The sequence below is a fragment of the Camelus ferus genome, chromosome 17 (genome assembly GCF_009834535.1).
Source record: "Camelus ferus isolate YT-003-E chromosome 17, BCGSAC_Cfer_1.0, whole genome shotgun sequence".
Lineage (NCBI taxonomy): Eukaryota > Metazoa > Chordata > Mammalia > Artiodactyla > Camelidae > Camelus > Camelus ferus.
In genome coordinates this window covers 35,572,959-35,596,496 of record NC_045712.1, presented here as the reverse complement: position 1 = coordinate 35,596,496, position 23,538 = coordinate 35,572,959, and the positions used below count along the sequence as shown (strand labels likewise).

The 23,538-nt window shown below is 44.9% G+C and overlaps 2 protein-coding genes across 14 annotated transcripts in view; both read right to left on the bottom strand.

Annotated features, from left to right (window-relative positions):
• ATG7 (autophagy related 7) overlaps positions 1–23,538 on the bottom strand; it is a 307,849-nt gene that overhangs the window by 231,277 nt on the left and 53,034 nt on the right. The gene's annotated exons all lie outside the window — the stretch shown is intronic.
• The window catches only part of HRH1 (histamine receptor H1), an 88,262-nt gene continuing 66,254 nt past the window's right edge, over positions 1,531–23,538 (bottom strand). For 6 of the 13 annotated variants that reach the window (XM_032458984.1, XM_032458977.1, XM_032458981.1 and 3 more), the window contains one exon: positions 1,531–4,540. In XM_032458984.1, the coding sequence (XP_032314875.1) occupies positions 3,045–4,505 (1,461 nt within the window). In that variant the 5' untranslated portion in view covers positions 4,506–4,540 and the 3' untranslated portion in view covers positions 1,531–3,044. Of the gene's footprint in view, positions 4,541–8,207; positions 8,917–8,949; positions 9,098–23,538 lie in introns of those variants that run through there. The other 7 variants (XM_032458983.1, XM_032458982.1, XM_032458980.1 and 4 more) reach the window with 5 other exon arrangements.

Genomic DNA, 23,538 nt, shown 5'->3' with positions numbered 1-23,538 from the left:
TTTTCATGTTGTCTCCAGAAAAGTGTTTGAAAGCATTTTCTCTTTATCAAAAACTAAGGATGACTTATTCTTCTTTTGAATATACTTAACATATGAATCCATTAATGAAGACTATGTCCTTGAATGTAGATTTTTCTCACGTGTGTTAGTATTATCCACTTGATTTGCACTCTTTGTCCCCCTTCTCATTCTTCAGTTTCTCACCTCGTCTCCCCCAAACATCTCCATCTCTCTGCCCCTTAACGTCTCCCCATCTCTGTCCTTCTACACATTATCCGCCCCCCCTTCTGTCCCTTGCTGTCTCTCAACTCTTCCCTTTAGTCCTTCCTCTCCAACCGCCCCCCTCCGCAACCTCCGCTCCTAGTTTCCTTTTATTTCTGCCCCTGGTTTTCCCCTCTTCACTTGCAGCCTCTTTAGCTGTTTCTCCCCTCTCTGCAGCTCGGTCTCTCCGTGCAAGAACAGTGTTCTGGGGACAAAACATTGAAACTTCCTCAATATCTGGCTATGAAGAAAAACAAAAATCAGTTACTCTAACTTCACAGCAGTTGTAGAAAACTGCTCTTACAAACCTCATCCAACATGCATTGTTGTAAACCTTGTAAATAGTTAAAAAGAAGCCAACATTTAGCATTTGGAAATTGGTCAGTGGAGGAACAGGCTTTAAGCTTATCAGCTGTAAGCCCATGAAAAGAAACTCAAAGGGGCTTCTGAGTCTGCAAGTTTGTATCTACAATCAAGGTCTCTGACAGCCTTTTCCAAGAAGGTATTTATTTTCATATTGAGGGCAGAGAGCCTGGTTTCAAATGGATTTCGTGTAAGCCATCAGCTGCTGATTCTTTTCCAAGTGGGCTAGGGCTGAGTATGTCTGCACCATCATCCACTGTCTTTCATGAATTCAAGATCCAACCACACAGGCAGGAGTAGGAAGGGTGGGCTGATACTGTGGAAAAGGAGCCCGCCCAGGATCAGATCTTGGAGCCTGTCCTTGCTGACCTCTCTGTGCTTCAGTTTGCCTATTTATAAAAACCCAGAAACCTGCTTCAGGAGGCTGCTGTCAAGATTCCATGAGATAACAGTGGTGAAGGACAGAGCCTGGCACGCAGTACACACTCAGCAGACTTTCAAACCACATATGAGGCCCCACTGCGTACCATTCACTCTACAAGCGCCGTAAATGCTGTACACAGCACTGCAGCTTGTGTTTTAGGCTCTGACAATTTATACTGGCCATTTCCTGTTCTTGTCAGACTCAAATCCAGGTATCGTTGACCCGGAGTCAGAGCCGGTAACCGCTTCTCTTCACCAGCTGCCTCGACCATTCATCAGCATCAGCCGCTGGCACTGAGCCCCTGTCCGTGCGAGCGGGTCCTTTTAAGTTCTCCTTGGTCCTGAGGGATCCTGGAAGCAATTCTCCCAGGTTTCTGACCTGGAAACATACCGCCTGCAGCTTCGAAATCAGGACAAAAGTCTCCTTAGCTCCCCCAGTTTTGAGGGAGAAGAGTTTTGAGAGATCAAACTAGAGAGTGGAACTTGTTACAAAAAGTTAGTCCTTTACTCAAGACGTTTACAAATGTGATCTGAAACTAAAGAGAAACCTGTAGCAGATCTTGTAACAGTTGACACCACATTTCAATGTATCTTCTCAGTCCAAGAGACTCGGAAAAATAAATTAAATCAAACTTGTAACAGTATAGTTTCAAATATATTTTAGGTAGGTAAAAGTCTCTCATTTTAACAGATCATGCAGATGGGAACACAAGACGTAAAATACCAACTCGTACAGGTACTCCCACTGGTTACATACATTATAATTTAGCATCAAGTTTTAAAATATAAATCACAACCAGATTACAATATAAACACCAAGTAAAACGGTGTGTTCCCATGCCTTTGCGAGTTTTTACTGAAGAGGTGTGACTCTAAAAGGCCAGGATGACTTCTCTTGGACAAACACAGCAGAACTCACAGGTAAAAACGCACACGGTCCCTGCCAAAGTATCACCTCTGGGGCCACAGAGACATCTTCTATGTCAACTGTTTCTGCTCTCAACATATTCTTGAGAATTGTGTGTGTGTACATACGTACTTAATAGTACAAATTTTTGCCTTTTGGAGAAAATGTTATGATCAGCTGAAACCACAGGCTGTGCATTCTGGCTCTCACATAACTAGCTTTTGTGACCTCAGGCACCTTGCTGCACTTCAACCTGCTTCTCAAGTAACACCACCCTCCTGTTGAGGGGTGTTGTGGGACTTAAATGAGATCAACCCAGCACAGCCCTTAAGAAGTATGGCTGTCTTCTCCCCATTCCCCCTTTTCTCTGTTTTTAATGAACAGCCAGTGGAAAAAAAAATTCCTTTTCTCTTTCTTTTGAGGGCAGCTTTGAACCTTTTTTTTTTAATCACTAAAAGGAACTTGGCTTTGAAAATGATGGACATGCAAGCTGCAGAACTTCCGATCAGCTCTAAGATGTGCGTGAGTGAGAAATAATAAGGCAGAATTTCCCAGGTGGTTCAGACACAGGGTCTCTTTTAAGAGGCTCGGAAGAGAGGCATTCCGAGAACTGGCAGCCACAGTAGAATAGCTGTCACGCTCTCCAGGAGACCCCTGGCAGGAGGCAGCATCTATCCGCATGTGTAAGGTCTCTGCACAGTCACAGAGCCCCATTCCACGGAGGCTCCAGAGTTCTGTCTAATTCTCCACCGGAACTCTACCCACGTGTTCCTTCAGTTGCCAATTAATTGGAGTCTGAAAGCTTGCATTACAATGAGAGTCTGAGGCTCCCACATTTCCCAAGAAGCAGGAGAGCTCATCCAGATTCGATTCTCTTGGAAATACTCTGCTCTCATTGTATGCGCTCTCTGCTGACCACCGCCATCTGCTGATCTTCCAGTGGTGCCTCTGAACTTCCAAACTACCCAGCCCCTAAGACCATTCTTTTGACTCCAGAAAGGCCAGGTGCCGGCCACACACAGGCCTTCCCCCTCCATTTCCTTCAGGGACATCGTAAGCATCACTTGGTTGTACCCCCTTGCAGCCTCCCTTAGGAGCGAATGTGCAGAATTTTCTTGAACGTCTTCTTGAAGTTCTCATTGCACAAAGGGTAGATGAGGGGGTTCAGCGTGGAGTTGAGGTAGCCCAGCCAGATGGTGAACATGTGCACATGCTGGTTAGAACAGCTCTCGCAGAAGGCAATGACCATGAAGAAGATGAAGTAAGGAATCCAGCAAAGGATGAAGGCTGCCATGATGAAGCCCAGTTGTTTAGCGGCCTTCCGTTCCCGGTTCATGTGCAACCCAGACACATACTGTCTCGATTGCGAGCGGAGCCTCTTCCAAGTGAACTTGATATAATCCAGGCCTGTGTTAGACCCACTTCTCGATTTGCTTTTCCCGGGTGTTGGCTCTGTGGGCGTGTCTGAGTCTGTCCGGGAGAAGGACTGGCTGTCACCCAGGATCTGACCCTCTAAGATCTCAGTGACCCCATGCATGTTCAGGCCCTGCTCATCTGTCTCGAGCTGGCTCTGGCTCTGATTGACGGCTGCATGGCCCCCACCACTCCCCTCTGCCTCAGTCTGCGGCTGCACAACGTTAAGAGAGAAGCAATGGAATTTGTCCAGTTCTCCGTCCTCTGGGCTGGAGACACCTAGAGATTTTATCTCCTTTGGGTCTTGGGATGGTGGCTTCAAAACAGGTCCACCACCAGCATCTTTTGGCTTCCTTTTCAGAACCTCCCAGGGAGACTCTTTCCTCTGCTTCTTAGTCCCCACCTTGGGGTTGTCTGGCTTTGGCTTAATTTCAGAAAAGGAAGGGAGGGAGCCGTTGATGAGCTCCCGGTGCTGACAGTGCCGCCGCACAGTCTTGTAGATCTTGGCATAGAACCAGAGCATGAGCAAGGTGGGCAGGTAGAAGTTGATGATGGCGGTCATGACCTTGAACCAGGTGACATCGTAGAAGTCTGTCTCGCACTTTCCCTCCCGGTGCTGCAAGGGCTTCGATATGAAGCGATGCCAGCCCAGGATGGGAATGACCCACAGGAAGGAGAGAAACCAGGCCGCCAGGATGGTGGCCGATGCTCGGGTCTTGGTGCGGTACTTCAGGTACTTGAGGGGCTGCCGGACAGAGCGGTAGCGATCGATGCACAAGATGAAGACGCTGAAAATGGATGCTGTGCTGGCCACGTAGTCCATGGAAAGCCAGAAAAGGCAGAGAGGGTGCCCTAGGGACCACCTGGACATGAGGAGGTAGAGGATGTTCATGGGCATGACGATGGCTCCCACGATCAGATCTGCTACCGAGAGGCTGACGATGTACAGGTTCCCCACCGTGTGCAGCTTCCGCTCGCTCCGCACAGCGTACAGGACCAGCAGGTTGAGTCCCACTGTGACCAAGGAGACGGCGCTCAGGACCACCACCAGGGGCATCAGCTGGGGGTCGGCCGTGGCGGTCTTGTTCCTGTCATTCATCGTGTCTTCCGAGACGCTGGAGGAGTTGGGAAAAGTCATTGGCACAAGAGTAGCCTCCAGCTAGGGTTCACTCCCTGGGAGGAAAGACACAAGGATTCAGGTCAGAGCCTGGTGGTCAGCAGTCGCTTAGTGCAGTCACGGGGACCAGACTGGGCGTGCGTGCTGTCGGGGCGACAGACGCTGCTGGTTACCCACAGCCTGTATGCCCGCTTCCTTAGCCAGTCCTTCCTTCCTTCCGAGACTGTTGAATTCCTGGTATTGTTCTGGGTGTTGGGAATGGAGCAGCAAACAAAACAAGAATCTCTGCCCTCTAAGAGCTCACGTTCTAGTGAGGGAATTGGGCAAAAACAAGGCCAAGTTTGTATACGTCCCAAGTCGCATGTATTCTGGGAGGTGGGCTGCATCCTGACTGGTCTAAGCTGCATATAGTGCCGTGGTTCCTCTCTGCCAGTGGCTGGTCTAGGAGTGGGTCTGAGACACAACTGTGGCCAAGGAAGTAGATGGGGAAGTCTCGTGGTAGAGATGGGGTTTTAGAAAGTTGTTCCTCTCTGACAAATGAGCAAAGCAACTAAAAGAGTGTTTCTTACTTGCCACCTCCTTCCTGACAGGAAGCGATGTGTGGGGCTAAGGCAGTTATCCTGGGGCCATCACGAAAACGCCAAGAAAACCACTGAGATGCCAGCCCAGAGTCCTGTGATTACTGGGCTGCTGAACTGACCCTGGAATCTTCTTCCTCCAGGCTGGTTATTATGGGAAATAATTAAGTATCTTTTTTGCTTAAGCCACTGTTGTGGGAGTTTTTACTTGCGTCTAAAAGCACTCCTAACCTATATGGGGGAGCTTATCAGGGCACATGAGGAATGAAATAAACCTGGCATAGCTCCTCAGATGAGTGGTGCTCAAGTGGGAAGAGGGCTATATTATTTGAGAAAGCATAGTTATCATTTTACTTTTATATTTGAAATTTTTTTATTACATAAACTACACAAAGTAATATGTACTAAAACTTTCTTTGCTAGAGGGGCTGTACCAAAAACAGATTGGATCCTGTTAATAGGTGATTCTTAATTGAAGTGGGAGGTTGAAGCAGGTATCAAAACTTCCAGAAGGCATTTTTAGATTTTTAAATTCAGTCTAAAAGTGGTGTGAGTTTAAAGAAAACTGAGAACTACTAACAGAGTGCAAAGGTCTCCTGATAATTTAGCAAAAATGAATTGCTTTTATGTTAAGACAAAGCCAGATAAATTCTTGAGTAGAAGGCTAAATTCATATGGTTTTTAAACATAAAAAGCAAGACCCCAAATACACAAATGGACTTAATTAAACTTAAGAGCTTTTGCACAGCAAAGGAAACCACCAACAAAATGAAAAGACAACCCACTGAATGGGAGAAAATATTTGTGAATGTTATGGGTGATAAGGGGTTAATATCCAAAATATATAAACAGCTCATACAACTCAACATCAAAAATAAACAACCTGATTAAAAATGGGCAGAAGACTTGAAGAGACATTTTAGCAAAGAGGACATGCAAATGGCCAACAAGCACACGAAAAGATGCTCAACATTGCTAATCATGAGGGAAATCCAAGTCAACACCTCAAGGATGCACCACCTCACACCAGTCAGAACATCTGTCATCAAAAAGAAAACAAATAACAAACATTGGCAAGGATGTGGAGAAAAGGAGACCCTCGGACACTGTTGATGGGGGTGTAAATTGGTGCAGCCACTGTGGAAACCAGTATGGAGGTTTCTCAAAAAACTAAATATAGAAGTACCATTCCACCCAGCAATTCTACTCCTGGGTATATATTCGAAAAAAATGAGAATGCTAATTCGAAAAAGTACACCCACCTCAATCTTCATAGCAGCATTATTTACAATTGCCAAGATATGGAAGCAAACTAAGTGTCCAACAATAGGGGAATGGATAAGGAAGATGTGATATACATAAACAACAGAATACTACTCAGCCATAAAAAAGAATGAAATTTTACCACTTGCAACAACATGGATGGACTTGGAAATAAGTCAGATAAGATAAGTGAAATAAGTCAGACAGAGAAAGACAAATACTGCATGATATCATTTATATGGGAATCTAAAAAAACAAAACAAGCTAGTGAATGTAACAAAAAAGAAGCCGACTCACAGATAAAGAGCACAAACTAATGACTATCAGTGGGGAGAGGGAAGGGGGAGGGGCAAGATAGGGGTGGGGGTTAAGAGGTACACGCTATTATGTATAAAACAAAAAAGCTACGAGGATATCATGCACGACACAGGGAATATAGCCAATATTTTATAACAAGTATAAATGGAGTACAATCTATAAAAATTGAATCAGTGTGTTTTACACCTGTGACATACATAGCATTGTACATCAACTACACTTTACTTAAAAAAAAAACAAGCAAGACCCCAAGATTCTTGTGGAAGGAACCCTTTAAGTTACTTTGTTGGAAAAGCACCACTGGGGCAGCACTGATCTTGCCCCAGATGTGTCACTAAGTTGCTGAGTGATCTCTCAGCCTGTGTCCTCTCATGGGGCAAATGTGGGAGGTGGGGTGGGTGCCCTCTAAAGGGTTTTCCAGGTCTCCTTTTTAGAGTCTCGCTTTGGGTAAATTTCCACGCTCTCCTCCAACTCCGAGCCGCCACAGCCAGAGCAGCCGTCCGACTCCTTTGGCCTCTTCCATAGCATCACCTTCTCTTCCAGTGCCCCAGGCCTGCCCTCTGCTCCCATCACCCTCTGCTGTCGGCCTCGGGGGTCTTACCCACCCACCCCACCCGACTCCAGCCATCGCCTCTGTGAGGACAACTCCCAAATCTACAGCTTCAGCCTGTATCTCTGTCCACCCCATACCTCCAGGACCTTACAGCTTCACCTTCAGCCTTCACCAAGTCCAGATTGCTTGGAATTGTCCACAGCCACCTTGGGGAGGAGGAAAGGAGGCTAACGCAGCGTCATCTCAGGGGTTATTTTTTATTTTGGTTGGGAAGAAGGAGGAAGCGCTTCTCTACAACACTCCCACAGCTAGGCATTCCCAAGGGAGCCCTAACCTCCCACTCCCACAGAACCGTCTCATTTCTCCTTCCTCATTGCCGAGAGGAAATTTCTCTTTTCTATTTCTCTTTTCTCTCTTCGTCTCATACACAGAAAGGGAAACAATTTTTTTCATTGTGCATATATACTATTCATCATTCCACAGTTACATCTGAGAGAAAGTGATTTTTAATCTAAAAATCTATATAGTTTCCCTTTTTGATTAAAAAACAAAAGTTGTCTTGATTGCATTGAGGTCACTGAACTAAAAATTAGTGTCGCATATTACATGCTTAGGGGTGAAGCCTACTGGTGTCCGCGACTTACTTTGAAATGAATCAGAAAGTAAGCTGGATGGATGAATGGTTAGAAGAACGGGTAAACTAGCAGATACATGATAAAGTACAAAGAACAAAACATTAACTTCTGACTTGGGCGGTGGGTTGATGGCTGTTCGCTGTATCATGCTTTTACCTTTTCTGTTTTATGAATATTTTCATAATAAAATGTTGGAGAAGTTTATCTTCCTCACTTAACTATCACCACAAGCTCAATTCTTTATCAAGTTTTCTCCTTCATAGCTTGGACATGTTATTTTGGGTAAAGATAAAAGCAGAGGATTGAGAAAGATTTAAGTGAATACATAAGTGAGTGAGAGACAAGAGGCTCTGAAATATCTCAGCTCAGAACTTACTCATTCAACAGATATCTCCTGGCATAAGGTTCCTTTTCAGCTCAGTGATCTGTTTCGGGAACAAGAAAACCCATTTTTGTCCTCTGAAGCCAAGGGATTCAGAAGAAGGATTCCTGGCGCTGCCTCCAGCAGCACGTGGAGCTGCCTCTCTGGAGGATCGCGGGGGTGGGGTGAGGTGGGGGTGTCAGGACAGAGGAGGGAGTCTGAGGGATCATGTAAGGCCAAGAGGACAGCAGAGGCCACATTAGCACCGCCTGCCTGTCCCACCCAGGACCCGCTGCATCATTTGGGGGTTCATTGCAAAATGAAACATTTTAAAATTATTAAGAATTTCAAGACGGAGGCAGCAGAACATCAAAACCAGCGTGGGGTCCCCCTGAGCACAGTGCCTGGGTGACTGCAAGTCTGGTCTCTCTACCCTCACCCAGTCCCCGAAAAGCTCTACTCATTGAGACTGCTCCTGTGAGGCTCTTTCCCCTCTGCTGGGGATCTGCATTTTGGAAACTCGATCTGTGAATGGTTTTCCCTCTCTTAAATGCCAAAGAGACGCCAGACACTCAGGCAGAGAGTGGGAGGTGTCCGGGGACGCAGATTTGCATTTCACCACGGGCTGCACAGGAGGCCATGCTCCCCGCGGGCTGCCCACATTCCACCAGGCTCTGAGGTGACCTCTCTGGGGTCAAGGCCGAGCTTGCTGAGAGGATGTGCCCTGGGGAGAGAGAACGGAAGCTAGAGGAGGCACCTGGAGAAGAAAGAACCAGGCCCCCGCAGGTTCTTTACAGCACTGTGTCCCTCGAGAAGTGGGCCATGGAAGAGAGTTCTCACCCAGCTCTGTCATTCGATGGGCTGTGTGGCGCTTGGGTAAACACCTGGGTCTCCAATTTCCTCACCTGTAAAGTAGGGAAAATAGTATTACCCCCACCCCACCCCCACCCCAGGCTGTTGGGAGCCTCCACTGGGACAGTGGGGTGGGAGAGCTCTGCTAACCCCCAGGGACAAAAACCTGGTGACAAACAGAAATGGACCCTTTACTCCAAGAGGCCCACATGTACAAACAAGCCATCATTTTTGAATTAAGGCAGTGACTCCATCCCAAAACCATGAGCTGCAGTGGAATTTTCACTACAGTGATTGCAAATAGTCTAATCCAATCAAGTCGTGTGTCAGCAAATAAGAAAATTCTCTTCACAACCCGGGAACACCAACTGGGCGGCAACCACAGTAAGAGCCCAGCCCTGGGGTTTATTCTGGTTATTAAGTGCCCACCACAAGCCCACAGGAAGGTCTTCTGATGAGCTCCAAGGTAAACATGAGGAAACAGTCAGCTTAGGCTCAGAGGGGTGAAGCAACTTACTCAAGGTCACACAGCCAGGAAGCAGCTGGTGAAGCCAAGATTCAAAACGAGGTCTGTCTAATTGAGAGTTTCTCAATCTCCATTCTACTGACATTTCGAGCTGGATAATTCCTTGTTGTGGGGGCTGTCCTGTGCAGGGCTGGATGCCGAGCAGCATCCCTGGCCTCTGCTCACGAGATGCCAGCAGCATCCCCCCCCCATCCCCAGACGTGACAACCAAAAATGTCTCTAGACATTGCCAGATATCCACTGGGAAGAGAAATGATGTCGTTGACAACTTGACTAAAGAATATGCAGCCTGAACTGCCAAAGAAAACAGCTTTCAGCTCGAGGTAAGGAAGGAGTTTCTAAAAAGAGATACTGTCTTACAATGCAATGAATTGCCCTGATTGAAAAGAAGCTCCCCATCACTGGAGGTATCCAAGAAGAGGTGGCCTGGACCTGGTTCCAAATTAGAAATACTCCTGCTTTCTCAGTGGCAACTGTTGGTGTTAGATAAAGGGGGCCAATGGGCAGGAATCCCTGTTGACAGCCAGGAAGGGGAGGCAAGAGGAACTGGAGGATTTGGAGAGATGCTACACGTTAAAGGAGGCTCTCAGTGGCCTCAACCCTCTCTGCTTTCCCTCCCCTTTCAGCAATGCTGGTCCACAGGAGGCTTGGAGCTCATCTGGGTGGTAGAATAGGGAAGCAGTTAAGAACCCAGGCTTTGTAAACCAGTAAACCTCTGCCCTAATTAGCTGGGCAAGATACTTCACTTCACGAAGCCTCAGTTTTCCTCACCTCTAAAAGGGAGATGAACATCCTGTACAGTGCCTGACATACAAGAAGTGCTCATTTAACAGCAGCTGTTGTGTTTTCTTCCATTTCTTGGTAAGTGACACACCAACCCCACAGCCAGCCCCGTCTAGCTTAGAGGAACCATCCTTGATCTCTCCCAGTTTTCCAGTATCAGCTCTCCTCTATTTAGGAATATACTTCTGCTTCTTAGCTGAATACATGGCTGCCTGGAATAGAGACCACACTTCCTGGGCTCCTTTGTGGCTGGATATGACCATGTGACTAAGTTTCAATGAAATACAAATGCAAATGGAGCTTGCAACTTCCAGAAAGCAGCCCTCAAGGGAAGATGTTTTTTCTTTGGCCTTTCATTCTTCCAGCTGACTGGAATGTTGATAGGATGAATTGAGCTTAAGCAGCAATTTTGGGACCATGAGGAAGAGCCACAAACTGAGGAAGAGGAAGCAGTAATTTGGAAGGAACTGAGATCTCTGATGGTCATGGAGCTGCTACCCTAGGCAGGACTCTCCCCCTCTAGGTTAGCGTGGGTTTTCTATCACACACAGCCAAACTGAATCCTAACTGATACACTGCCTCTGACTTCAAGGAGTTTGTCAGTTAGGATGAGAAGAAAGACAAAAAGATAAACGAATAGCATCAGAAAAATTAAATTAAAAATTCTACAATGCAACTGGGACAAGTATGACAATTGAGGTAAGATCAACACAGCTGGCAGGACAGGGAAGGGGGGATACAGCCTCTCCCAAGGTAGAATGGGGATATCAAAAAGGACATCGGTGATTGGGCTTTGAAGGATGAGTAGAAGTTTGCAGGGAAAAGTGAAGGAAGAGGAATTTAAGGATGAGTTAAAGAAAGAATAAAAGTTCAGAGCTGAGTTTGAGGAATTGGGAGGGAAACATTCGAAGGGACTGAAGCTCAGAATGAGGAGTATGGATCCAGGTGGAAGGACACACTTTTACCCTTTATGCCTCTGCCATTTCCCCTGCCTTTTGCCTGGAAGCTCTTAGTGGCTCCTCTTTCTGGGTTCCATGACACTTCTAACACTTCCCTTTCCACCACCCATCTTATCATTCCTCCTTTAGCTAATTCTCCCCAGGTCATGGAGGGTGCCCAATAGCTCTGTTTCTGCAGGTCGACACCCAGGACCAAGAAGAGGACAACCCCTCCTTGATGGCAAGGACCACACCTCTTCCTCGCTGCCATTCTCCTGTGCTGGCACATGATGGAGGCTCAACAGACAGAGCTCTGAAAACATGAGACGCACATAAAGAAGACATGGGAAGAAGGACCTACGTGCAGAAGGTGTGGGCAAATTTCTCAAAGTATATTTAAACCAACAAAAATCAGAGATAAGATTTATCCTATTGATGAATATTTTTACCTTTCAGCTACCTTTCCTACTTTTTCCTGGAAACTGAGTATTTCTTTCATTGTAATCCAAAACATGAAGGAAGATCTATGCACAAAGATGCTTACTGAAACCTCGTTTATGCTAGGATGTAAAAGGAAATAATCTAACATTTGGAACCTACACCTATTTTGGGATAAATACAGACATTGATAATCACATTCATGGAGCACCAGTAATGATCTGGGAAGATGCTTATGATGAAATTAAATTTACAACAGACATCGTACAGAATGCTGTCAGCTGTGTTAACTAGCAGGCTGAGAGAGGGTGAATCTCTGTTATGTTAACGGTGCTTTCCTCTGGGTAGTAAATGATGTTTGTTATCTTCTGTATTTTCCAAGATTTCAACAATGAAGTCATCTGTAACAGGAAAAATGAGAACTAACTGCACTCACTTTTAAAAACCAAATAAAACAGATTTATTCCACTGGGAAAATTTTTTTTAATGTCTTCCACATTCTTAGCACATCTTTTATTTTCTTTAGTAAAAAGTCAGAGTTTGGGGTTCCTTTCTTGATACATTCTAAACTGCCTCACCCAACACTCCTCATTCCAAACTGCTCTGCCCTCTGCCTCATTTGCGCTGGGTGGTTCTTCTTGTCAAGTAGGCCAGAACATTAAACAGAGGCGCCCTGCAGGAGGGGACCCCAAGGACTGCATGTTCTCATTGAATCTGGTCAGGGCGTCATTTCCATAAAGCACTCAGGTTCATCAATGCCACTGGCAGTGGTGCAGAGAGCAGACTGCAAATAGCAAAACCTCCATGTGAGCCCAGCGCTGCAGGAACGCGGCTGACTAGGAATGTAGGGCAGTGCCCGGCTCAGAGTTAGCCTCTGGTAAGACGCAAGACGCAGATGACTCTGTGGGCTGGCAGTGGCCCCGAAGACTTTCCTGGGGGTGGAGGTACACATTCAAATGGCTAGAGTCGGGGAGGAAAAGTTAAGAAGAACAGCGGACTGTGTGTGGAACAAGGCAGAGTGGTGGGGACTGGGGCAACCGGGAGAGGACACCCTCTGTCTGAAGAGGACGGCTGCCACGTTGATGCCACCTACTGTGGCCGATCCAGATCTGCCTATTTTTTAAAATGAAGCATAAAAACTGGATTTTCACATGAAATCTTTTTGTTTGTAAATGTTGTCAGTTATTCAATCATTTCATTTGTTTTCTCAAACACTTAAACACAGATCCAACAAAAACTAATTTGGGGGATCTGACCTACAAGCCCTGAGCTGGAAATGTGGAGCTGGTTCACAGGGGATCCAGCATACTGCATATGAGATAGGGACCCCAGAGAGACATCTTTGGGGGCATTTGCCTGGCTTACAATGAGCCTCCTCTCACCCATGCAGGGAGCGGCTGGGCGGGGATGGGGTCCTGGCTGCCAAAGTGATACTGTGTAAACTCGCCCCCAGGCACACAAGATTGGACCAGAGGTATTCACCGAATTCAAAATGGTTCGACCAGTCCAATTCTCTTCTGAAAAGCTAGAATTGGGGTTTTGCAGTCAAGACTCTTGGTCTCCTGAACTGAAGAGATGGGGAAGTGAGGGTGGAAGCTGCCACTGAGGGGCAGTGCTGCTCACCTCCAGGCAGAAGCAGAGGAAGGGTCAGAAGGCAGCAGACAAATGCAATGATGCACCTGCTGGAATAACTGATATCTACGTGCAAAGGGATGAATTCAGACCCTTCCCTCACCCCATACCCAGAGATTAACTCAACACTGACACAAGTCCTAAATGTAAGAGCTAAACCTCTTCAAAATCTTAGAAGAAGTAGAAGAAAATCTTTGTGACCAGAGTTAGGCAAAGATTTCTCAGAAACAACACCAAAGGCACAGCCAATAAAGGAAAAAATTGATAACTGGACTTCATCACAACTCAAAACTTCTGGGTTTCAAAAGGTACCCCTAAGAAAGTGCAAAGCTACAGAATGGGAGAAAATATATGTATATCCTATCTGATAAGAGTATATATCTGATGTATCCAGAATACATAAAGAACCCTTCCAACTCAATAAGAAGACAAATAACCTAATTTAAAGATCGGAAAGGGATCTGAATAGGCATTTCACTAAAGAAGAGATATCGGGATGGCTCACAAACTCATGAAAAGAGGATTCAGCATCATTAGCCACTAGGGAAATGCAAATCAAAACCACAGTGAGACACCACTTCACAGCCACTAGGATGATGATACTTTTAAATAGTAAGTGTTGATGAGGACATGGAGAAATTAGAACCCTCACAGACTATTGGTGGGAATGCAAAAAGGTGCAGCCACCGTGGAAAAGCCTGGCAGTTCCTTAATAGTTAAACATAGTTACCGGGTGACTCCGTGACTCTGTATCTAGATATATGCCCAAGAGAACTGAAGACATATGCCCACATATTTGTGAGTGAATGTTTCTAGTACTATTCATAATAGTCAAAAAGTGAAAACAACCCAAATGTTTATCCGCTGGTGAGTGGATCATCAAAATATGGTATTTGTCAATTAAAAAAAAGAACAAAGTACTGATCCCCGCTCTCACGGGGAAAAACTGCAAAAACGTCACGCTCAGTAAAAGAAGCCAAACGTGAAAGGCTGCATGTATGAGTCCGTTTACATGGAATGTCCAGAACAGGCAAATCTATACACAGAGAAAGCGGATCGGGGTTGCCTGGGGTTGGGGGTGGGGATGGGATGGAGTCTTTAGAAGTGACAGCTATGCCCTAAAATTGGATTTTTATGATGACTGTGTAACTCTGTACATTGACTTATAATAATTGAATTGTATGATTCACTGAGAATGGGTGAATTTCACAGCATATAAATTCTACCTCAATAAAGTTGTTAAAACAAGAAATTCAAGGGGAGAGGGTATAGCTCAGTGGTAGAGCACATGCTTAGCATGCATGAGGTCCTGAGTTCAATCCCCAGTACCTCCCTCAAGTAAATAAATAATAAACCTAACTACTTCTAGCCCCCCAATTTAAAAAATTGTTAAAAATAAAATAAAAATTAAATAATGCCATTTGCAGCAACATGGAGGGACCTGGAGATCATTATTCTAAGTGAAGTAAGCCAGAAAGAGAAAGAAAAATACCATATAATATCACTGATATGTGGAATCTAAAAAAAAATGATACAAATTCTATTTACATACCAAAAACAGACTCCATGGACACAGAAAACAAACTATGGTTACCAAAGGGGAACGGGTGGGGAGGGATCATTTAGGGGTTGGGGATTAACAGACACACATTGCTGTATATAAAGTAGATAAACAACAAGGACCTACTGTACAGCACAGAGAACTCTATTCAGTATCTTGTAGTAACCGATAATAAAAAAGAATATGAAAACGAATATGTGAATGTATATGTATGACTGAAATGTTATGTTGTACACCAGAAATTGACACAACATTGTAAAACTGACTATACTTTAATTAAAAAAGAGAAAAGAGAGAAATTCAGTGGTCCAAAAAAGAGGCTGCCTGGGTTTCCAGATCTGTCTGTTTTAAAAATCTAATTTGATACACTAGTGTTGTTCCCCAAAATACCTACCTACCACCAGGCTTTTTTTTTTTTTCAAAGGAAATAAAGAAGCGTTAGGCAAATAAACATGAAATTAAGGGTAGTTCCTAAGAACCACTATAGTTGGGCCCCCATTGTGACTCTGAGTTTCCCCGAAGCCAGGGCAAAGATGAAAATGGAATCAATTCCAAGATTCCAGCGTCATTTAAATGAAAGCAAGCTAGTTGTCTGGGGGGAGGACAACTTGAGCTGGTCCTAAGTTTTAGATAAAATGCATCTCATGGTTTCTGTTTAAGAGGGCACAGTGAGATGTTCCACATAACTTCCTAGTTAATCATCAGAACTGGAAGGACAGGAATGACTCAACTCCATTCATCCCTTCCTTCCATGCCTCTATGATCTTCTCTCATCTTATAATTCGGCTGAAGAGTTTGGGAGGGTGGACCTGTTGGCCTGTTTGTCTGCCCCCTCCATCCCCCTCAACGCTGGTGTGACAGGCTGGGATTTTTTAAATTAGGCACAGGAAAAGGAGGTAGAAGGATGATCATCACTAACCAGCAAGGAAAAGAAGCATAAAAACCCAGCTCCATTATCTCTTAATCTCCTGCCTAGAAAAACAGTGAAGGAAAAGAAAAGTAGTATTTCACAGACTTTCTACATACCTGCCCTGGGCTTGGAGGTTTCCCTGGTGCCTCATTCAATTCTCACAGTGCTGGTGACCTCACAGTAAAGGAATAATTCTTGGCCCCATTTTAGAGATGTGGAAACAGAGACTCCGTGGTTTACTGGTTCCCTGGCATTAAGCCCCAAAGGTGACTGGAGAACAAGTCTCATTTAAAGGCCCAAGTGATACCCACCTCCTAAGACATTCAAAAGAGCTGCAGTCCATTCTCACCCGCTCCACCCCGCCCTCACTCACCTCTATTTTCACTCAGGGGAGACAGAGAGGGAAGTGAATAAATGCTTTTTAAAAAGATTTCATGGAATTAGAACTATGAACATCCGTGCTAACATTAGTCAAGGACGCAGCAAACACAGCATCAGGCCCAGCACACGCACCCGTACCATTTCGGGTAAAGATGAATAATGTTTTCTTTCTGTTCCAAACCCCAGGAGATTAAGCCTTGAGAAAGGCACTCTCAAAGACCAAAGTTATCCAGGCTGTCCTCTTCTTAAGAAAAAAAATAAATTGATACTGAAGTAAATAAAAGAGCTGGCAGAAGAGAAAGGAGAGGCAGATATGGCGTCTACTGGAGAGGGCTCCTGGGTGATCAGGTGTTTCTTTAAGGTCTCCGTCTCCTTCAGTCAAGTGACTCAGTGCCTGACTGCACAGTGGCCACCCCAGCCCCACACCAGGGCTCTTCAACACCCCCTGCTGGTCAAGCCCTCCCGCTGGTTCTGGGACAAGTCAGACCGGTCTCTAGACAGGGATACGTACGTACTGGGGCACAGGTGCATGTGAACCAGTCTGGCTGTCAGTTCTATTCTGATATTCATTCATTCACCATCCATCTATCTACCCAGCCATTCTCCCTTCCTTTCTTCCATCAATCATCCATCCAAAAAGTCTTTATTAAGGGATCAGGTACAGACGTTACAATAGGGAAAGGATAAACACAATCCCTGTCCCCATGGAGCATACAGCCTGGACAAGTGGCTCTCAGTGCTGGCTGCCTGGAGAGCTTTTAAAACATACTAAGGCATCTGCTTCAAGGAAGATGGGGTACAGGAACTTTTCCCTATTCTTCTGCTAAGTACAATTAAAACCCTGGATGTCATATTTAAGACAGACATAAGATGACTCTGAAAAGTGGAGAGGTAAAAGCAGGCCGGCTGTTCTTTAGAATTCTTTGGAATCCCAGGACCCAAAGAATGAGTTCCCTGGGTTTTCACTTGGCCATATATATCTGAGACTTTAAGCTGAAGAAGTCGGCAACTCAGAAACACCAATGGGCACAGACAAAAAAAAAAAAAAAAAAAAGCGACAATAAAAGCCTACTGCATCTAGCCAAAAAGACAGGAAAGGCACAGCCTAGCAAAATAGAAAATTTCTAGACAATAACTGCTCTACTGCAGCCAAACAGCAGCCAAAACACTGTAACCCTGTTCCCGTTCTAGCCAGCAAAGGCTGAGTGGTGAGCTAAAATTCCTATCCTTGTCAGGCTACAGCAAGGTGACCCAAACCCCCCGCTGGGGTGGTGTCCCTACAGTCCCTAGTAGGGACTTTCATCCCCATCAGGTGGGGATGAGAGCCCTAAATCCAACCCCACAGCATCAGTGGAGGCATATCTACCCCGCCCAGCCAGGAAGTTATCCCTGAGGACCTGGTGGGGAGCCAGAACCATCCCCTTCAGCGGTCACAGAAGCCTAGTGGAGAACCTGGACTCCTTCTCCCACCTGGAAGGAATGAGCCCACATACCCTCTCCTCATCGCCCCTGCTTCCTTTGCTGGAGCAGTGTCTCATAAAGCCGAATAAAACAGGGGACTTAAACATGATCCAGAGCCTCATAGCACAATACCTAAAATATCCACACTTCAATCAAAAACCACTGGGAAGATTTCATATTAAATTTTAAAAATCAATCAATAAATACCAATGCCAAGATGACAGAGAAGTTAGGATTATATGACAAATATCTTAAAGTGATCATCATAAATATGCTTCAGTGTGCAAATGGGAACATGTTTGAAATCAGTGAAGAAGTAACAAGTCTCAGCAAAGAAACAGGAGATTTTAAAAAAAGAACCAATGGAAATTTTAGAACTGAAAAATCTAATAACTGAAAAAAATCTAATAACTGAAAAAAAAAAAAACCCTCAATGGAAGGGTTCAACATCAGGATGGAGGAAGCAGAGGAAAGAATCAGTGAACTAGAAGACAGAACAATAGAAATTACTCAATCTGAACATCAGAAGGAAAAGAGACTCAAAACAAAAACAAAAACAAACAGAGTCCCAGGGACCTGTGGGACTGTAGTGAAAGGGCTAACATTCCTGTAATCATAGTTTCGGAAGCTGATGAAGAAGAAAGTAGGGATGGGAAGATACCTGAAGAAATCATGACCGAAAACTTCCTAAATTTGTCAAGAGACATAAGTCTGCAGAATCAAGACGCTAATTGAATCTAAAACAGGATAATCTCCTCCCTCCAAGAAAACCCCCGCACCAAGACACATAATAACTAAACTCCCGAAAACTAAAGACAAAGCAAAAATCTTGAAAGCAGAGAAGGAACCACACCGTACTATAGTAAGAATGACAGCAGACTTCTCATCAGAAACTATGGAGATGAGAAGGAAGTGACAGGTGCTGAAAGAAAAAAGCTGTCAACCCAGAATCTCATACTCAGTGAAGATATCCTTAAGGAATAAAGGGGAATCAACACATTATCTGATGAAGAATTTGTACAGAACTTGTATGCTGAAAACCACAAAATGCTGATGAGATAAAGGATTTAAATCGATGGAGAGAGAACACAGTGTTCATGCGTTAGAAGATTTAGAATAGCAAGCCAGTCAATTTTCCCCAAATTAGTGTGCAGATTTAATGCACTCTCTATCCAGTTCTCAGCAAGATGTCTTACAGATATGGACAAGACTCTCCTAAAATCTATATGGAGAGGCAAAGTAACTAGAATAGCTAAAATGATCTTTAACAAGAAAAGTAAAATGGGAGAAATCAGTCTGGTGGAGAGGCAGGCACAGAACAATGGAACAGAATAGAGAACCAAGAAATAGACTCATGCAAACACGCCCAAGAGATTTTTTTTACAAAGGTGCAAAGTCAATTTAAAGGAGGAAAGAGTGTTTTCAACAAATGGTGCTGGAGCAATTGAACATTCATAGACAAAAAAATCTGAACCTCAATGAAATCTCATACCTCATTTAAAAATTCACTCAAAATGGTTCACAGACATAAAAGTAAAACATAAAACCATACGATTTTTAGAAAAACACGAGAGAATACCTTCAGAGTCCAGGCTGAGGCAAAGAGTTCTCAGACTTGCCACCAAAAGCATGGCCCATGGAAAGAAAAACTGATGAATCAGCTCCTTCAGTTATTTATCTACCCTGTGAAAATCTTCACTGGACCTCTGTGTCTGTTTACCACCATTTACATATATGCATGCATACATGCACACACACATACATACATACACAGATCCAACTTTTTTTTAGCTTAAGTTTATTTACTACATATGAAAAACTAGTCATCTGTTTTCTGTCATCTGTAGAAACTTTCCATAGGAATAAATGAGATGACAACAGAACAGTGGGACTGAACTCTAGCCAGACATTTCAAGGAAAACTCTGGCTTTGTTAAGCAGAAAGATACACAAGAGTAAGACAGGCGTTAAAGACCTATCTGCCCCAAACTGAGAATCTCCTGGAGGTAATCAGAAGGATCAAAAAGTGTGAGTCAGTATTCACTGATGCCACATCTGTGTACCATTTAGAGTCGCTTCAGGTACCTCCTGAAATGTGGTAAATACTGTTTCAAATCTCATCATACAATTGTTTTCCTCCCAAACGCCTTTAAGGAAAAATGCAAACTCTTTAGGTGGCTGGTGTGACATTTCCTTCATGTTTGACACACTAAGCTCCAGTAAAAGTGAGTTCACTGTCCCCAGACACCCAGGTCCTTTCAGCCTTTGGGCTCTGGACCTGTTATTCCCTCCTCCTGGAAGAGAAAGGGCCTTGAGAGTTGGGACCACATCTTTGTTGCCTATTGTCTCCTGCTGGGTCTACTTCAGAGCCTGCCTGGAACAAAGTAGGTGAGAAGAATGAAAAGGGGGTGGGGGAGGATGGAAAGGTTGATAAAGAAGATGGAAGGAAAAGAGAAAGGAAGGGAGGAAGGAGGGAAGGAATGGAGGAAAGGAGGGAGGGAGAGAGAGGGAGGGAGGAAGGAAGGAAGATTTGATGAACTTCTGTTTATTGTACAAAACCCATCTTAAAAAGTCCTTCCTCTTTGAAGCTTTCTCATATCCTTTAGCCACCTCTAAGCATCTCTTCTCTTGGTTTCTCATAGTGTTGCTTCCATACTGTATCAAGGGATTTAACTCTCTGTATTCTACTGAATGAACAAATGAATGAATGCATGAATGAACGAATGAATTCAGGTATCCTTCATTAGACTCTGATCTTTACAAGGGCAGGGGCAATATGACATTCACCTGTAATTCAGCACCTATCCCAGTGGTTCTCATCCTTGGCTACACACTGGAATCACAGGAGCTTTTAAAAAAAAATGCTAATGCCTGGGTCCCACCCTTGGACATGATTCTGATTTAACTGGTCTAGAATGTTGTCTGGGTCTCAGGAGTTTTGAAAATTCTCCTGTTGCAACCAAGACTGTGAACCATTGTCCTAACCTGAAGCCAAGTGGTAAGAGGAGCTCAGTAAATGATGAATAAGTGGATGAAGCCTGCCTAACACATCACAGTCCTGACCCAACATGACCACTTTCAGGGTTTCATGTTATCCTAATGCATTAATATATTCAGGATCAATTAATTAAGCAATAATGCAGTACCAGCTGTTATGCAAGGCCAAGCTGCTAGAGATGGAGAGATAACTAAGATGCCCACTTCTCCCCTCTTCGTTCCAGGGTGCCTTAGGGAACTCTGGGGCTGAGCCCTAGACCATCCAAGAACTTTCTGTCCTGCTGGTTAATCAGTCAGTCCCAACAGAAATCACCTCCCTGAGGACTGACAGCAAACTTTACTTCTGGCTGCTTCCTTTGGTAAATGTAAGGACACACTCTATTCCTTCCCAGAGAGAAAGGTCCTGGAGGCTGTGTGTGAGTCAACAGAACCCCCACCCCCCACCCCCCCAAAAATGTTTCTATTTAGATTTCTCCAAATTTTGCAGAAGAGAAAGTCAAGTCTCAGGGATCAGACCAAAGTCCTCTGCTGCTCAAACTTCCTTCTGAGTTTACACAAAGACAATCTAGGGCCTTAGTATATGATTAAGATCTTAATTACCCTAGGGTAAAGGGAACTTCCTTCCCAGCTGCTCCGCCCCCGCCCCCAAAACTGCTCTAAGACTGCACCACAGATTACTGAAAAGCAGAGACAAGGACTATTGGCACTACCTGCTCAAGCGCAGACTGTGATAACACATATCTCCTCTCAGCTGTCATAACAGCTTCCTAATTGGCCATCCTGATCCTGATCTTGGCCATTTCAGCTCATCCTACGCACAGAAGCCAGTTAGCACAGAAGCCAGTTAGTCTTTCTAAAACCGCAAGTCCAACCAACCTCCTTCTCCTCTTTGAAACTCTTTGATGTCTTGCCACTGCTGTCAGGACATAATGGGATACAAATGTATCTACGATACTATGTATCATACTAGTGTAACCCAAATAAAACTGGGCTGCCTCGGGTCCATTCTACATTTTACATTCAGAAGAAACTCAAGGCCAACATCCGGGGAGAAAATAAAAGATGGAAAATAACTTAAACCTTTACTGAAGACTCTCAGAGGCAAAAACAAAACAAAACAAAAAAAACCTAAAAGAACTTCTCCCATCCATTACCGCATGGTGCCATTTCCTGTGTCAGCTGCTTGCCCTCAAATCTCCCATCCTCTGCAAAAACACTTGAGCTGGCACTGGCTCCCGCTCTATTCTTACCTACTCTCCAAACTTTCTGACCTATTAAAGAGTACCATAAACCCACTAAGTTTTCCCAGTGCCTTCTCTTCTTTATTCATTACTGCAATCAGCTCAACGAAAGCTCAGAAGACAAACATTTGAAAACAAAGGACAAGGCAGCGACTGGTTGTATGTTCAAACCTTTGACTCTACCACGCAAGAACCTTTTTCATCTGGACCCAACTGGGTGGACTCATCTTCTGAGACTCCGCTTTCCCTAAACAGGCCTGGCTCTTTCACCCCCCAAAACCTCTGCTACTGACGTTCCTTCTGCCAAGGATGCCTATTCCCTTCCTTTCAGCCTGACAAGACATTAAACTAAATTTTTTTTACAACCGGCTCTGATGTCATGTCCTTTAAAGGCTTTTCTGAATTCCACCAGGCAGGGTTCATTGGCTTCCTTCTCCAGGATTTTTCTGACCTTTGTTTAGACTTCTGCTATAACGTTTGTCAAGCTAGGTTGTAGCTCCTTAACTACTGAACAAGCTGTTCATTAGACTGTGGGGGCCAAATCTAAGTCTGAGTCATCCCTGTGTCCTCAGCTCCAAGAACCAGGGTGGTGGTCCATAATTTACCGACTGCTCCACAAATGTGCTCCAGTAATGCATGCTGCAGGAAAGCGCTGGCCTGTGCTCCCCTTCTGCTCATCAGCTGGGAATGCCTGAGAGCACGAACCATACTGGAGCCTGAGCCATCACCCCAGCACTCACTTGGTGATGCTTGCAGACCCTGCTTTATCTGGCCGGCCCTCTAAAGGGTGGTCTGTCGCCTTCTCTGACTCCAGCTAGGCCTGGTTCTTACCTAGTCCAAAAGAAAAGGAGTTAAAAGCAGTGCAGCAATTAGGCCTGGAAATCAGATAAAGGCAACTAAACTTGAAAAGAAGAAGGTAAACTGTCTCTCTTAGCAGATGACATAATCTTGCATATAGGAAATCTGAAGGAACCTACAAAAAAGCTATTAGAGCTCATCAATGAGTTCAGGGGGCCTAGGTCCTCAGTTTGTGATCAGAGGGGCCATTCTGTCGCCTGGATCCACCCTCCCAGGCATCTCCCTTCCTCCGCTCTCAGCACCAGCAGATGGAGTGTCCTGTTCAGCGCTGCCTGCTACCCACCCCCTCCTGTGTCTGGCGGCGCCCTTGTCCGCAGCGCGTCTCTCCCACCATTGCCCCATCTCTAAAGTCAAGAAGTAAGAGCCACACTTACTAAAGCTAAGAGTGCGCCATGCATCACCTCATTTAATCCTCACAGCATCTCCCTGAGGTGGGAACTGTTATCATCACCCACATTTTTCAGACAAGACTCAGTCCCCATCCCTTGCGGGAGCCCACATGGTTATACGGCCGGCTCAGCTGCCCGACTCCGACATCTAAATACCAGAACAAAAGTTAGGAAGATAAGAGGGGCCACCGCCCCTGGCTAGATATGTCTCTTCTCTCCTCCACCAAATGCCAAGGCTGATGAAGGTATCAGTGCCTATTTATAAGGTTTAGTGCTGACTCTGCAACGTGGTCATTTACGTAGAGCTTTTACCTCCCTCGTTGGGCTTGAGGTTTGGATGTAGGCGCCATGACTTCACCAGCTTAGCACCGCCCATGCTA